Source organism: Penaeus monodon, chromosome 12 (assembly GCF_015228065.2).
Source record: "Penaeus monodon isolate SGIC_2016 chromosome 12, NSTDA_Pmon_1, whole genome shotgun sequence".
Lineage (NCBI taxonomy): Eukaryota > Metazoa > Arthropoda > Malacostraca > Decapoda > Penaeidae > Penaeus > Penaeus monodon.
The window spans coordinates 40960862-40975551 of record NC_051397.1 but is presented as its reverse complement, the minus strand read 5'-3'; the positions used below and the strand labels follow the sequence as shown (position 1 = coordinate 40975551).

The 14690-nt window shown below is 36.3% G+C and overlaps 2 protein-coding genes across 11 annotated transcripts in view; one reads left to right on the top strand and one right to left on the bottom strand.

Moving 5' to 3' along the window:
* Positions 1-9386, top strand: part of LOC119579456 (mitogen-activated protein kinase-binding protein 1-like) — a 134679-nt gene extending 125293 nt beyond the window's left edge. For 6 of the 10 annotated variants that reach the window (XM_037927278.1, XM_037927271.1, XM_037927273.1 and 3 more), the window contains 6 exons: positions 1936-2067; positions 4465-4562; positions 4692-4809; positions 5128-5221; positions 7917-8164; positions 8386-9386. In XM_037927278.1, the coding sequence (XP_037783206.1) occupies positions 1936-2067; positions 4465-4562; positions 4692-4809; positions 5128-5221; positions 7917-8164; positions 8386-8744 (1049 nt within the window). In that variant the 3' untranslated portion in view covers positions 8745-9386. Of the gene's footprint in view, positions 1-1935; positions 2068-4464; positions 4563-4691; positions 4810-5127; positions 5222-5899; positions 6639-7916; positions 8165-8385 lie in introns of those variants that run through there. The other 4 variants (XM_037927275.1, XM_037927274.1, XM_037927280.1 and 1 more) reach the window with 4 other exon arrangements.
* Positions 9387-11897: 2511 nt separating this feature from the next.
* LOC119579455 (protein dimmed-like) overlaps positions 11898-14690 on the bottom strand; it is a 17621-nt gene continuing 14828 nt past the window's right edge. Inside the window, exon 5 of the mRNA XM_037927270.1 lies at positions 11898-14634. Within this exon, the coding sequence (XP_037783198.1) occupies positions 14493-14634 (142 nt within the window). The 3' untranslated portion in view covers positions 11898-14492. The remainder of the gene's footprint in view (positions 14635-14690) is intronic.

Genomic DNA, 14690 nt, shown 5'->3' with positions numbered 1-14690 from the left:
ATGTCAGGAGTGAAGGAGTAGCCAGGATAGGATCTGAAGTATTTGATAGCAGTGCAGTCCCCAGAGACCAGCAGAAAACAGGTAAGCAGCTCCTGGCACAGCTAGAGAGAGATCTTCACGAGTTTGATCTGCTGATCGGATGCCCACCCTCACCCCCGGAAGTTGACACTGATTCCTTGGAGGAAACACTAAGGAGCCTTTCACTTCTCAGTTCCCAGCAGAGTCAGCTTGGCTTCTCTAGTCGATATAGACCAGATGATGATTCTGATAGTGATACTGTCAAGAGTGAACAGTCAAATTTTAGCTGTGATAGTTTAGAAGATGAGGATGATGAAGATGATGCTCCAGAAGAAAAAATTGAAATTCCTCGTCCCCCCGTTTGTGAAGTGCCAAGAACTCTTCCACTGCCACGCCGCAAAAGGCAGAGATGGCAGAGACTTTCACTAGGGGGAAGAACTAAAGAAAGACCAAAGGACTATGAATCTGATTTATTTCCAACAAATGAATTGCCTTCAAATTCTCACTCCAGAGTATTCCGCACAACTTCAGACACAGCTTTAGGTCACAGCGACAGCAGCCATTCAGATGTGCAGACACCAACCAACCCTCCATACTTTTCTGTAAAGGCTCCTGGGCACGCTGCTACTTCTAAATGCATAACTGGTTCTGGAAATACTCACTCTATGGGAAAACAGCCAATGGACACAGTTGTTTCAACAGTTGATGATGGTAATGGTTCTGTGACAACTGTAACTGTAGAAACTCATTCTTATAGATTAGAAGGTGCAGCACCAGTTTCATATGCTTTACCTCAGTCAGCAGCAGTTGAACAGCTCAGAAGACATAGTCGTGAATCATCACCCAGGCGTCATATCCCCAAAAACCAGGAAGTCCTCCCTCCTGGAAATTTGGTGCAAGCAGAGGATTTCCCTGTGGTACAAGCCCAGCCTCTGCCCCCTGGGCCTCCTCCAGCTGTCTACCTGCCCTCCTCTCAGCCCACACTCCCACAAGGAGTAATACCAGCCCCGGGCAGGGCACATCGCGTCCTGCTGGCCAAGAAGGTCACCATACAGCAAGTCCTGCCATCCAAACGTAAGAGAGAGCCATTTTGTTCCGCCTGGCTGCTCTTGTGGCATGAGGAATGAACCAGCAGGTTGACAACCTGACCTGCCATTATATTTAACATTACGTTGTCATATGATTTCAGTAATGATTATTTTATTGCTACATTTTCTTTTCCTTTTTTCAGGTATATCTTATTTTTAATTTTAATAGCTTTAGTGTTAAGTGAGCATGATTTTTGTTTTGTTTTGAAATGCTTTATTATGCACTTTTAACTAATATACTATTTGAAATATGTGTGAAGCATGTCTTTAGTATTGATATGAATATTTGTGGTATGTTCCACATTTTTGTTTTCATGAATAATTTTTTATGTTTTATCTGTTTGTGCTTTAAAGTTTTTTTGTTGACAAATAAGTGTAATACAGCACTGGCTTTTGTGATTGTGCATGGTTTATTATGTCAGCACTTTTCGTACATGCTTGCTGTGCTGCATGCATGGATGGATTCAGGTCTTAAAGCATTACTTGCATCATTTATAAAGCAAGATCCATTTTGATTTAGTTTCCATGTGATATGCATAATTTATATCATCATTTCCCAGTTTCTGATCATTGAAAGAGAGACCATTAGCTTCTCAGCTATCATTAGGAATAGATAATATATTGTTTTGAGATGTAACTGTAGACATACCATTCTTAATGTGTATTCAGTCACTCTTGCATTTTGAAGTGTTAACCTTTATGTGAATACCAACTTTGTGTTACCAGTTCATATCCATGACTCCATCCCCTTTTCCTATCACATCTTTGTTTGAAAACCATCCTGTCTCCATCTGAATCCACCCCTATGCATGTGTGCTGTTGTTTGTAGATGGCGGCAGTGGAGACAGTGGGTTCAGCAGCAGCCCCTGTGGTGGTAGTGGTGGTTTACGTCGCGCCTGCTCTCTGAGTGACCTCACCAACCCCACCACCCCACGACGCCTACTGCCAACTCCCCCTACGGGTATGCTTGCACCCGCACTTTTTATCCTTTTTTTTATTAATTTATTTGTTATTATTAATTTATTATTATTTATTTTTTGGTTCACTTTATTTATCTGTTTTTTTTTTTCCAGTTTCTTTAATGTGAACATTTTCTGATATGGCATCTCTTAGACATTTTAATTTTAGTACAGTGTAAACATAGCCAACCACCTACAAGTATTTGCAAGGTAGATTATAAGGAGAGTTTTGGTTTGCTAGTTTATAAACAGAATTCGAGAATGTAACTGTATGGTGAAATATCCAATCACTAAAACTAATTGTCATATAGATTATTGCCATGCTTTGCTTGCCACATATTGATCATATGTACTTTTAGCTCAGATTTAGATAAACAATTCCTTCACTGTTTGGCAGGATATAGAAATTTTGCATGAAATCCAAGATAGAGATCTCTTTATAAATATAAAAATGTGATGTTTTGAAGTCTTTAAAAATCACAGTAAATATCTCTAAATTTGCACTCATGACTGAAACTACTAAATTTTGTTCTGATGCATAGTAAATTTTTGATAATCTGTGACAAGATATATTTTGTTTTTTTGTTTTGAGGGTGTCTCACAATTTTTCAATCTTGGTTTGATATGCATAATCCACCAATCAGAATGTCAGGGTGTCACTATTGGTAGTTCTTTTCAGGTAAAAACATATCTTCTGTTCAGTTCTGTTTTCCATAGGGTAGCACCAAAACCCTTTCCACTCTGTGTCACTGTTAATGGCTTTTGTTTACTCATTTCTTGCTTTTGCATTATGAGGACTTTATTAATATTGTAAAAATATTATGACTGTTTACTTGTCTCCATTCTTTCATCAGTCGATATCCATCCCTAAGTGCTAATATGATCAGTCCTTGTCACTTGATATAGAATTCTGTTTTTCATGCTCACATGCACATTTACTCTCACTCTCACACACTCACTCTCACACTCACACTCACACTCACACTCACACTCACACTCACACTCACACTCACAATCATACTCACATTCACACTCAAGCTCACACACTTATACACTTGTACCCACATTTGGAGACGCAACTATATCTACCTCACTATCTCTATACCTGTCTACTTCTGTACCTTTCATTATTCGTCCTTTGCCTTATGCTGCAGTTGTTTCATGGCTGCAGAATACCCTAGTGAAACATTCTTGATTTTGCTTTACTTACAATGCAGAGAAACACAACAAACTGTTTTTTCACACTTAATTTCTTGTATCTTCCTCATTTTTCCCAAGTCTTTTTTTTCACAGTATCATCCAATAAATAGAAATATATGCCCGGAATTCCAGTCTTCATGGTATTTCTTGTGTTATTCTTAAGGGTTAATATGTTTTTTGAGTGTTTTTGTTTTATTAATCTGTGTAGAATTTTAAAAGGCAAGAATGATGTTTCTCTAGAAAGTAGATAGACTACTCTAACGCCCTAACCATTTAGATGCATAAAAAACATTGAAAGAATAAGGACAAAGAACAAAATATATCATTTATATATCCATAAAATGTATACACATATATCTTATTTTTAGCTTGGAATATATAAATATAGATTTTCTGAAATGGAAAACCGGAATTATCTAAGTCATTATTTTTGTTTCTCTATGTTTGAAGTGGATATTATTTTATTCATACATGATTTATTTTTTTCATTTCAAATTTGTTAATCATTCTTTATTAAGTGCCTTTTTGTAGATTCCATTCATTTTGTAATAGTCCACGTAGTCTCCTTTTATTTTATTGCTAGTTTGTGTGGATGTTCTCATTTTAATTTGATTTATAGATCAGTAGTATACTTATGTTGATTCATTATGTTTATTATGTTACAGAACCTTTGTAGATTCTTAGTGTATACTTAGTGAAACAGGGCATAAACCCCTTTAATGTGTTTCTTAAACAGTATTTTTTGAAGAAGTGGAAAGTCCTTTATGTAAATCTACCTAACTCATCTAATTAATTCCTATATAGATAAGTATAGGATCCATGTTAAATGCTGATTGGTGTAAAAGAGAGAAATTGAACAAATCTACATTTTGCTCTTCAATAATATGATTCATACAACATATTCCTTAAATTTTCTGCTTAGTTAATGGAAAGAGAATAAATATTACCTCATTAATGAAAAATATACCTATTGTCAACATGCTATAGAGGAATGCATATCAGAGGGGTTAAGAAGTAGGAGAGATTGTAAATTGACATACTGAGATAATGTTGAGTGTAGTAAACTCTGTGAAATACAAGATTCAGAAGCAGACAGTGAAAATTATAGATAAACAAGGAGAAATTGTTAGGAGGTTATGCTATTGAACGACATTTAATAAAAATAATATAAATTGATATTTTATTTTATGCCATTTCAGTTGGAGGAAAGAAGATGGGTGGAAAATCCAACAGCAAATCCCCTGGACGATCACACTCCTCCTTGTCTCGGTCCAGTTCTATTGGGGTTCTAAATCAGGTGAATTTCCCAGTTGGGACGATGTCTGGTAACTATATTTGATGCAGAAGTATACCAAGTGTTTTGTCTTTTATAATGATTTTTCAGCCTTTTGGGTAAGAGAAGGAATAAGAGTTTTTATGAACACAGACTGGCGAGGATGGTTCGAGAAGTGACAGGCCCATGAGACCAACCATTGCTTCCATGAACAAGATGACGCCTCGTGCTCTCAAGAGGAAGGCGTCCCTCTCACAGGCTGTCTCTACAGGTAAACTTTATAAGGATATATACACTGATGCTATTCATATCCTCTTACCTTTTTATATTTATTATTATTATTATTTATTTTTATTTATTTATTTTTTATTTTTTATTTTTTTATTTTTTGTAAAAGGCTTGTTGAATGTATTGTAAAATACCTTAGTATGTTCATTATTTTATGTATTTTAGAGAGATTTTGAGACTGACTGGTATTATTTTGATATTTTAATTTTTAAAATATTCTTTTTCTTTTGTAAGTCACTTATAAGATAGGTATAGATTATGCTTATAAAGATATTAATCCTTTTTTTTTTTTTTTTTACAGGTGATATTCGGCAATTTCATGAAGATTCAAGCTCAGAAGACACGTCTCCTTCGGAACACAAGAATATGCGTAGTCGTACCTTAGGTGGTGATAGGTGAGTGAGACGGGTTTTTTATTCAGAGGATTAGTTATTGTAATTACTTTTGACATTTGCAACACACACACACACACACACACAGACACTCAGTCATATTATATCATAGCATGTCTTCTTAGTTACTTTCATGCTATCATTTATGTGCTTAAGGTGACGGTCACTTTAATTGATATTCATTATTAATTTGATTTGCTATCATATTTATTTAAAAATTGAATTGACATTTCATTTTATTTCATACTCATTTAGGGGTATATCATATTCCATCCACAAATGCCTCATCTTGGAATATACATTTATATGTATATGTGCAGTAAACCCTTGCTTCCTATCAAATCTCTGATTATTTCAGATTATCATAAATTTATGCATCTTGACCAGAAATGGTTTCAGTGGAAATAGTGTCCTTGAGAATATTTGGATCTGATAATAATAATAATAATAATAATAATAATAATAATAATAATAATAATAATAATAATAAAAAAAAAAAGATATGGAACTAAAGAATGTGCAGCTTTTATTATTTGATAAGCTAAGGTGATTAATGAACAAACTTGGGCCTTGAAGGGAATCTTGTTATAACATTGAAGATAAACAGATGCAGTTATTGTTGATAAGCATGGCCTGATGAAGAAAGCATATCTGTATTTAAACATCACATTGTTTTGCCAGTCCCAGGCATGGTTGACCCCCCAACAACCTGTTATGTGTTGAATCCTAGGCTCTCTGGAGGAGGTGCAGGACAGACTGTCTGCAGCATCAGATGTTGCTTGCTTGAAAATAGTTTTACAGGTTTGTGGAAATAGATTCTGCGGATGGCCAACACTTTCTATATGCAGTTTTGAAACAGGCTTTTCAAATGTCTTGTCTGCAATGTTGTTGCAGAAGACACTGCAACTGGTTGCCTTTTTCTGCATAATTTTTCTTCATGTTGCATATCAGTGACTTGAAATATGCTGCCAATTTGCTGCTAGCCAACTATTCAGGAATCCACATTTTTTTCTTAATTTAGAAACTCACATATTCAAAACATAGCACAGTCTGTGAAACACATATGAGCCACAGTGTTGCTAACTACTGTAGATGGGATATCAACATGTTCAAATTAGTAGTCCTTTAGAAGATAAAATTGGGTCTAGATATGCACTACCTGTAAAAATTCTGATTATGAAACTATTTTTTGTGACTTTTTAACTTTATTTCATTTTAAAAATTTAGAATGAGGGTTTACTGTATATATTTACATATTTTGCTAAACACATACAAAATTCTTATTAGTATTAATAATGCTAGTATTACTTTATAGTTAGAGCCATGTTTTTATATTTTTAAAATTGTAAAAAGGGTAAATCTGCATGTGGTGACAAAGATTTTGTATGAACTTTACTGGTCATACTGACCAAAAAAAAAACATGACAGAAAAAAACATACGCAATATACAGTAAAAAATAAAGAAATGCAACAAAAGAGTGCACACTACACACAAAAGAATACGCAATTAATAAAGGAATATATGAAAAGAGTTAAAGAATATTACAAAAGAATGCACAAGCAATATACACAAAAGAAGTACTACAAGAGATGAGATAGCAGTTTCACAATCCTCCAGGATTTCATCTTCAGACATGAAGGTGAAAGACATGAGGATTTAAGAACTATTATCTTTCAGTAAATTTGGAATGAAAACATTTAAAATCCTTCTAAAGCTTTTCTCATCCTTTGGTTATTGTTTATATATATTTTTTTCTGTCATTTTATCAACATAGAGTATTTTACACTTCTTCTTGGGGTCTTGCAAGCCTTAAAGCTTGTAAGCCTTTTCTTTATAAAGCTTTGTTTTACTTTGTGAATACAAATACAGTGCTAATGTCATTTTCCAATGTAGCCAGTAATACAACTAGAAAAAAAGTGGTACATCATGCTCCACAGCCCATCAGAAATACCTGTTTGTGTATGCTAACTCAGCTGTCATGAGTTTTAGAATTTGAAAAAGAATTGCAGATCCACTCATTTGTATCTTAGGAAATGTTCTCTGTGCTGTTTTGCTTTAGTGTGTCTTTGAATGGTGTTTTTATTTTTGAATATTGCATGGATTTGAGTGCTTGCACTTGCTAAAGTGTGTGTGAATGTTTATTTTTTTTTCTCATTTTGATATCATTAATATCTGACCAAAAGTTTGTTGATTCTGATGCTGAATCACTATTCTCTATGAATGGCCATACTTTTTGTAGCTTCATGTACATGCACATAAATCTGTGCACACACATGCACGTGCCCATTCTGTGCACACTTAAATATACATGCATATGTAGTTACATGCTTGCTCATTCACTGTGAGCATGTGTCACTCCACACACATGCATATATAACTTAGATAATAAACACTTTTTAAATGCTTAAATTAAGATTTAGCACTCATTTTGTGTAGTTCAAGTCACTCTTGCTTTCCTTGCCTGCAGTGCTAGTTTAGAGAATTATAGTGTAAATTGTTTTTTTCCATCTAATATTAATTTTGTAGTTAACCTTTAAAGGCAAAATCTGCCAAGAATGTACTACAAGCACTTGGTCTATTTTCCAGTTGAGCTTCATTTAAAAAGCATGTGACTTGTTATTTTATTAGCTGCTAATGGTTTTTATTTTGCTCTTGTGAATGTTGCCTGTGTTGTGATGCCTTGTTGTGGTGTGTTAGGCGTGGCAACCTTCCTACCCGTGCTGTGAGTGAGCGCGACCTCACCCGCAGCAGCAGCTTGTCCAGTAAGTCAAGAGGGGAAGCTGTGCGTGGACGCTATGCCTCGGCTGCATCGCCTGTATCCAGACGAGGTCTTCCCAATTCAGACATCAGCAGGCCATCGTCTGCAGCTTCCACTGTGGACATGAGCCCTGAGGAGTATCCAACGAGGGATGATCTCTCCTTCAAAGACTTGGACAACATGCCTTGTAAGTGGTTCTTTTGTGGAAGTTTGAGTTTTAGATATTAGGATAGTGAGCTAGATGTGATTCTAATATCTGTGTAAGTTTGTCGGACCCAATTGTTGATGTAGATTAGACCTTATTTCATAACTCCTATAAGGAGTTATGAAATGAGGTCACTAGTACAGACTTTTATTACATATTTTACAACTTTATGATTATATTGTTTGTCTACTTTTCCCCCACAGTGAGTGTGGGAGTAGTGGAAAGTGTCTGTGAGTGGGTAGTAGAGGGATGCGAGCGGTTAAGCCAGCTGTGGTGGCGTGCATGCAGTGAAGGTGGGGGAGAAGAGGACCACCACAGGGCATTGCGTTCCCTCCTCCTGGGAGCAGCTGCCAGAGCCACACACGCTCTTACTCCGCTCACAGCTCCAAATGCTGTACCACCACCGCCACCAACCTCCATGTCTTCTGCTGCCCCAGCACAGCAGACTGGTGACAGCAAGGATCCCCGCATGGTGGCCATGATGCAGCAATATACTGATATTCTGGTCAATATGGTCCAGCAGAAGATGGCATCACACCAACCTCCGCCTGGACCCACGTGATCAAACTCATGTCACAACATACAGTCATGCAACTTCAACCTCATACAGTCATATGGCTTGACCTGAAAAATGTACAGATTAAGTTCAGTGCCCAGTTTTGAGATAGATTTGTCAGATGGGTGACTCAAGCCTCTTTTTAAGAGTGTAAGGCTGTGTATGATTGCTTTCATGTAAAGGATTTTGATCCACTTTTTAAATATGTGTTATATGTGATTTTAGATTCTCCTTGTTAAATGATAGTGTTCCCTATGTGATGTCAGATAGCTAGATTGCTGATGAATACAGTCTTTCTACTAGATTTGATGCCATTTTAATTTTATTTGATTGTTGCATATTATTTTACATTCCAGGTTGTCTGTGACATTTGTTTACATAGCGGGCAGGAGTGTCATTTTATTTATTGATTATTTTTTCATGTGACCTCTAGAAGCCCCATTTGCTGCCAAAGCTCTCATGACCACTGTGTGATTGTAATTATCTTTGAGGACAACAAACATGTATGTATGTATGTATGTATATATGTATGTATGTACCTTGACTTTATATGTGTAGTAGAGAGAAGTTCCTGCATATTATACCACTGTCCTCTGTGTCCCATGACACTGGAGTCGAAAAATAAAGCTTATTGCTCCTAAACTGAAAGCCATCAATTCAGTTTATCCTCTGTCAGCAAATTTTGGGCCAGTCCACAGCTTTTAGCCAGTCCCCTGGAGGAAGTATTTCTGGTATCCAAAACTTAGTTAGTAATGCAAAATTTGCATTGTCCATGGAAGGTTTGTGTGACTAAGTACAAGTTTACAAAGTGTAATTGTCCGTGTCATAGTTTTAGATTTGTTTACTTAAAGGTTTTTGTTCAGTACCACTTCCTCCTGAAATGTGGTTCAGCAAAGGGAATAACTTTCTCTCCATATTCAGAAAAGAAGAATGTTGAACATAAAATTAGAAAAAAAGACAAAAAATTAAAGACTTCCAGGCCCAGGTCGGGAATCCACTTTTTAGTTTAGCTATACTTTTTGACATTGGTCATCATGCTGGTGAGGATGGTAAAATATGTAGGAACTACTCATTATATGTTCATGTTCATATACACACACATATATATAGACATTCATGTATAGCCGTGCATAAAATACACTCACACACACACACACACACACACACACACACACACACACACACACACACACACACACACACACACACACACACACACACACACACACACACACACACACACACACACAGAGAGAGAGAGAGAGAGAGAGAGAGAGAGAGAGAGAGAGAGAGAGAGAGAGAGAGAGAGAGAGAGAGAGAGCATATATTTCCAACATTGTACATGCATACATACATATTCATACAGACACATACATATATACATACATACATACCTGTAGAAAATATTTTATATTTGTTTTTGTTGATATGGAAATGAAACTCGAACTTTTTTTCTGGGACATTTGTCTGGTTTCGATGTTTGTGATGAGACATTATTCACTGGACATATTCGATGAGCCAGATTCTTAGTTATCTGTACAAAGTGGTTGTCAGGTGAGAGTGGCACGTTGACGCAAGGATGCATCAAACATCGGCACTCGGCTGTCTCAATACAGCAAGTAGGCCATAGCACCAAGTCAAAGGCATTCTTTCTTGGTATTAGAAATAATTTTGTCGTACATTCATAACTTAACAGCATGTTGTCTTTAACATTATCCATATGCTATTAACTACATCTAACTTTTCATTTTTTTAAATGTTATTGGACATGGTGATGGCATACTGCTGATTTGGGCTGGCTGTTTACCTAATGGTGTATACTATAAATATTTTGTGTTATGTTTGTGCAAGTTTTACTGCCTGGTAATTAGAGTTAGGAAACACAGCATATATGGAATAGTGTCATATTAATAATCAAATTTTTTTCATGTGCTCTGAATCTCTTATCCAGGGTCATGGAAGGAGCACATGATTGATTTTATTAAATATCTGATTAATTATAACCTATGCATGTGCTGTGCTTGGATATTAAATCCTAACACAGACCAGACAATTAATGCAATAGCCACCAGAGATTTCAGAAGTGTCATGGGTGTTGTTGCAATCTTGCGTTGACTCCTGCTCATTGATACCAAAAATTGTTGCTATGTTGCTCACTGCTGTCTGTGCTCATTTCTCTCAAAAGGATTCTCAAATGGACAAGTGGTTTGAATTGAAGCAGTGATCATGTACTGAAGAATAAAGCCTCCTTTAGTTGACATTTTCTAATGATACTGCAGCTTTGGTAGTAGCAGCATCAGTAGGCATGTGAGCAGCACTTTAGTTCTAATTATTTTATTAGTCTGCCCCTGATAGATTAGTCTTTGGAAAGTGTTTGTTTGTCAACTTTTGCAAAGGAAATGAAAATGATGGTATGTCTTGTTTTGTGCATTCATTTTTGATAGGTTTTACTATTAGTGTTGGTTTTCCACGTAAAACAGTTTTGAAAATTTATTGTTTTATGATGGCCTAGGATGATGTACTTGATGGTGGAGGCTTGTGCACATTTGGGGACAAATGTGACATTAAGCCACACTCTTGAGCCAGGCTGGGATAGGGGCAGTTGTGGGAGCCCAGTGGTCTACTCATTCCAGCTCTTAGTTTGCAGTGCACAAAATTTTTGTAAAGCTATTGTATTAAGTTGAGCTGAGTCAGGTCATATTCCCAGAGGGTGCCACATGGTGCCACGATGAGGTGTGCCAAACCCTTGCAGATGTGGTTGATGCCAGAACTGCAAGGGAGTGTATAGCTGTATCATAGTGTACAGTCTCCATAGCTTCTAGACATCATTCCCTTGCTTCGGGGGGCTCATTTATCACAGGATAGGTTGCAGGCCTTGCAAGTTTGTGTCTTCCCTGTGACCTTATTGTATCAATGCCTTCCATAATAGTGTGATTGTCCTCCATTTTTTTAGGGTGTTGCCGTAGTGCTGTTGAACAGCTCTGAGGCTAGATTGTGCTCATATGGAGATCCGGGTAAATGTTTGCCAAATGAAATCTCATTTCTTGATAAAATATGTCTACAGAAGAATGATGTCTTTGTTTAAAACCTAATAAACATAACTGGAAATAGTTTTTTTCTATTATACTGTTTTCTTTGAAGGATAACACTGATACATTATTACCTCTTACAATAAATTTTATTATAAAGATAAAAATATCTGCAATATATTAACTTTGCAATACTGTCTCTGCCTTCATGACCATTTTTTGCATTGCTTCAAATTTACTGTGCAGTAAATGGAAATTACAATATACATACATGGATTATCCAGCATTTCTAAACAAATGGCTATAATTTTTCTATGTTCAATCTTTGGTAGTCTATAAGGCAAAGAACATAAACAATAAAATATATATTACTCTCATATACAATGACTGTCCAATTTCCAAGTTCAGACCCATACTTTTTCCAGACATGATACAGAGCATTTAATAGATTTTAATAAAATAAAGAATATATGCCTTCCACCAAATTTGGATTTTAACAGGGTTTATTGGAAATTGTTTCACTTGTAAGAACTCTGTGTGTGCACATTTTCCACTCATGCTGAAAATTAAATATGAAAACAAAACTCGTTATTCAAGCCGGACACAATTGCTAAGCAGGTGGATTTGGAAGGAGCAAGATTTAGTGTGAAGCTACTTAATACTGTCATGATGTTGTGTGCATACTTTAAGTATAAAAAAAGGTTTTCCTAAGGCACCATTTAACACTTTTAAAGGAATTATGACTAAACAAGGGTCAAACTTTGAAAACTTTGAGCTTGCAATGATATTGGCCTGTGACTTTCATAGCTAAGTGGTCCAATGGTCATGCAGTGATGATTTAGAAATTTAGAAGGGCAATTTCAGCCATGCTTTATCATTCAGAAATGAAGGAAGGAATGAACAGAACCTAAGAGAAAATAAATGATGTGATGAAAAATAGGAATGACTGACTGAAATGAACTGAATGGGAAACTATAACCATATACCTAAGGCCAAATACACAAAATTATTATTTTTTCTGATATACCATGTCAATGATCAATTTAAATTACGACTTCAAAAGACCCCTCACGTACGCTATTCTGAAACTAGTTAACCAGAATAATATTCTATTGGCCAACCATGTAAAAAAAAAAAAAAAGGCAGATTTGTTTGCTACAAAGCATAATACTTCAAAAGGCATATCTCCCACAACCAGTGAAGAGGCAAACGGACATGGGATACAAAAATCGGTAAGGCACATTTTCAAACTGCTTGAAGAATTCTACTACTTGATACAGTGCTTTGATGGTGCATATGTTGCAGTTAAAAGGCAGAATTGTGAACTTATGCATATCAGATTGCTTTCTTTTGTAGTATACTTCATTCAAATGAATTCTCCCATTTCATGGAACTGGGTTTTGCTACAGACGGATCTGCTATTTTGCCTAAGATTGACCATGGAACATTTTGCAGCCATCAAAAATATTTAAAAAAACAAAACACAATATCAAAGTTATTCACACTACCACTGACAAAGAAATCCCTTTAAATTTTCCATAACTCTATACAGTCCACTGCATAATACAGTACAGTAAAATAAAAATAAGATCAGTGATGCAGTGCTATTAAAAATTAAAGGAATGAATTACAAGTAACTTGGTCCTCAGTGTCAAATTAAACTGCCAAACAGGACCTACGTCATGGCTGGTAAATAAGAAGTGAAGGAAACTGTACAAAAAGTAAATTGGATATTCAGGTCATCATGTTCATTACGATGCATTGTATGCTTTGAATTGTATTAGGTGAAATGTCCCAAAATATCTTGCTCGCTACTGAAAACAGCAGCAGCGTGGATCTGTCGAAAACTGTAAGGGCCTGTTTGTGGAAGGAATCATGGAAGACGTTGCTTGTTGAATGAACTCTACTTGAGCAGCCTGCGATAGCTTCCAATGATGAACTGAATATCAGCCAAAATTAATATACTTTGCTATTCATCGCATTTTTTTCTCTTCTTTTCTGAGAAAAAAAATCTTCTTTATTCCTTAACTAAGTTTTTTCTCCTGGTTTTCTCTTAGTTGACAGTGGATCGAAAGAATTACACAAAGTTAAATGTAGCAGCACTACATCTCAAACCATATTCACCTCACAATCACTAGAGCTCACTCTTGGGGGGGTTTGGACAACAGTTTTGATTCACAACATTATTTCTACAATGTGACACTGCCTCACTATATTTCATATTTGTGCAGGAAGTTAAAAATGAGAGAACTTGTGGTACACGATGCCACTGCTTTCGAAGTGTAAAAAGTATTTGGTACCTTGAGTATCCGTATTGCACAATTGCCATGGTCCACTGCATCACTTTCTGTTAGATGGATGTCACGCGTATTTTGCAACCTTCTGCCACAAAATCCTCGTGTATATTCAACAGCAACCACATTTAACAGAAGAACCATAATATATAAATATTTAATTAATTTACCTAAGCACATTCTCGGACTGGGGTCGGGGCACGAGAGTTACATCAACATACTCAATTACATTCAACAAAACATTGTAACATGGAATGCTTGGTCCCGAGTGAAAGATAATCGTCGTGTGTGACGGGGACTGCCATGCCCCGACCCCGCAGTATTTCCAATTCCCTTCATAATGACTGAGAAACCGTAAGCCATCGGACCGACTGCGGCTCCCGTGGGACGCAGCTGGCTTGGGTTTCCGACGGAATCTGGGCGCTTTGCTGCTAGTACACGGGTGTAGTTTCATTGTTATTGATTTCTTCCATTTCTTCCTCTTCCTCGTCTTCGTCCTCTTCATCGTCCTCCGCGTCTTCTCCAATGTCGTCATTTGGGTTGTCATCTTGGTTAACGAAAGCATCTAAAAATCTGCAAGTAAGATTTTCGTTTGAGGACGGACTAAAATAAGTGAAAATTAGCAGTTG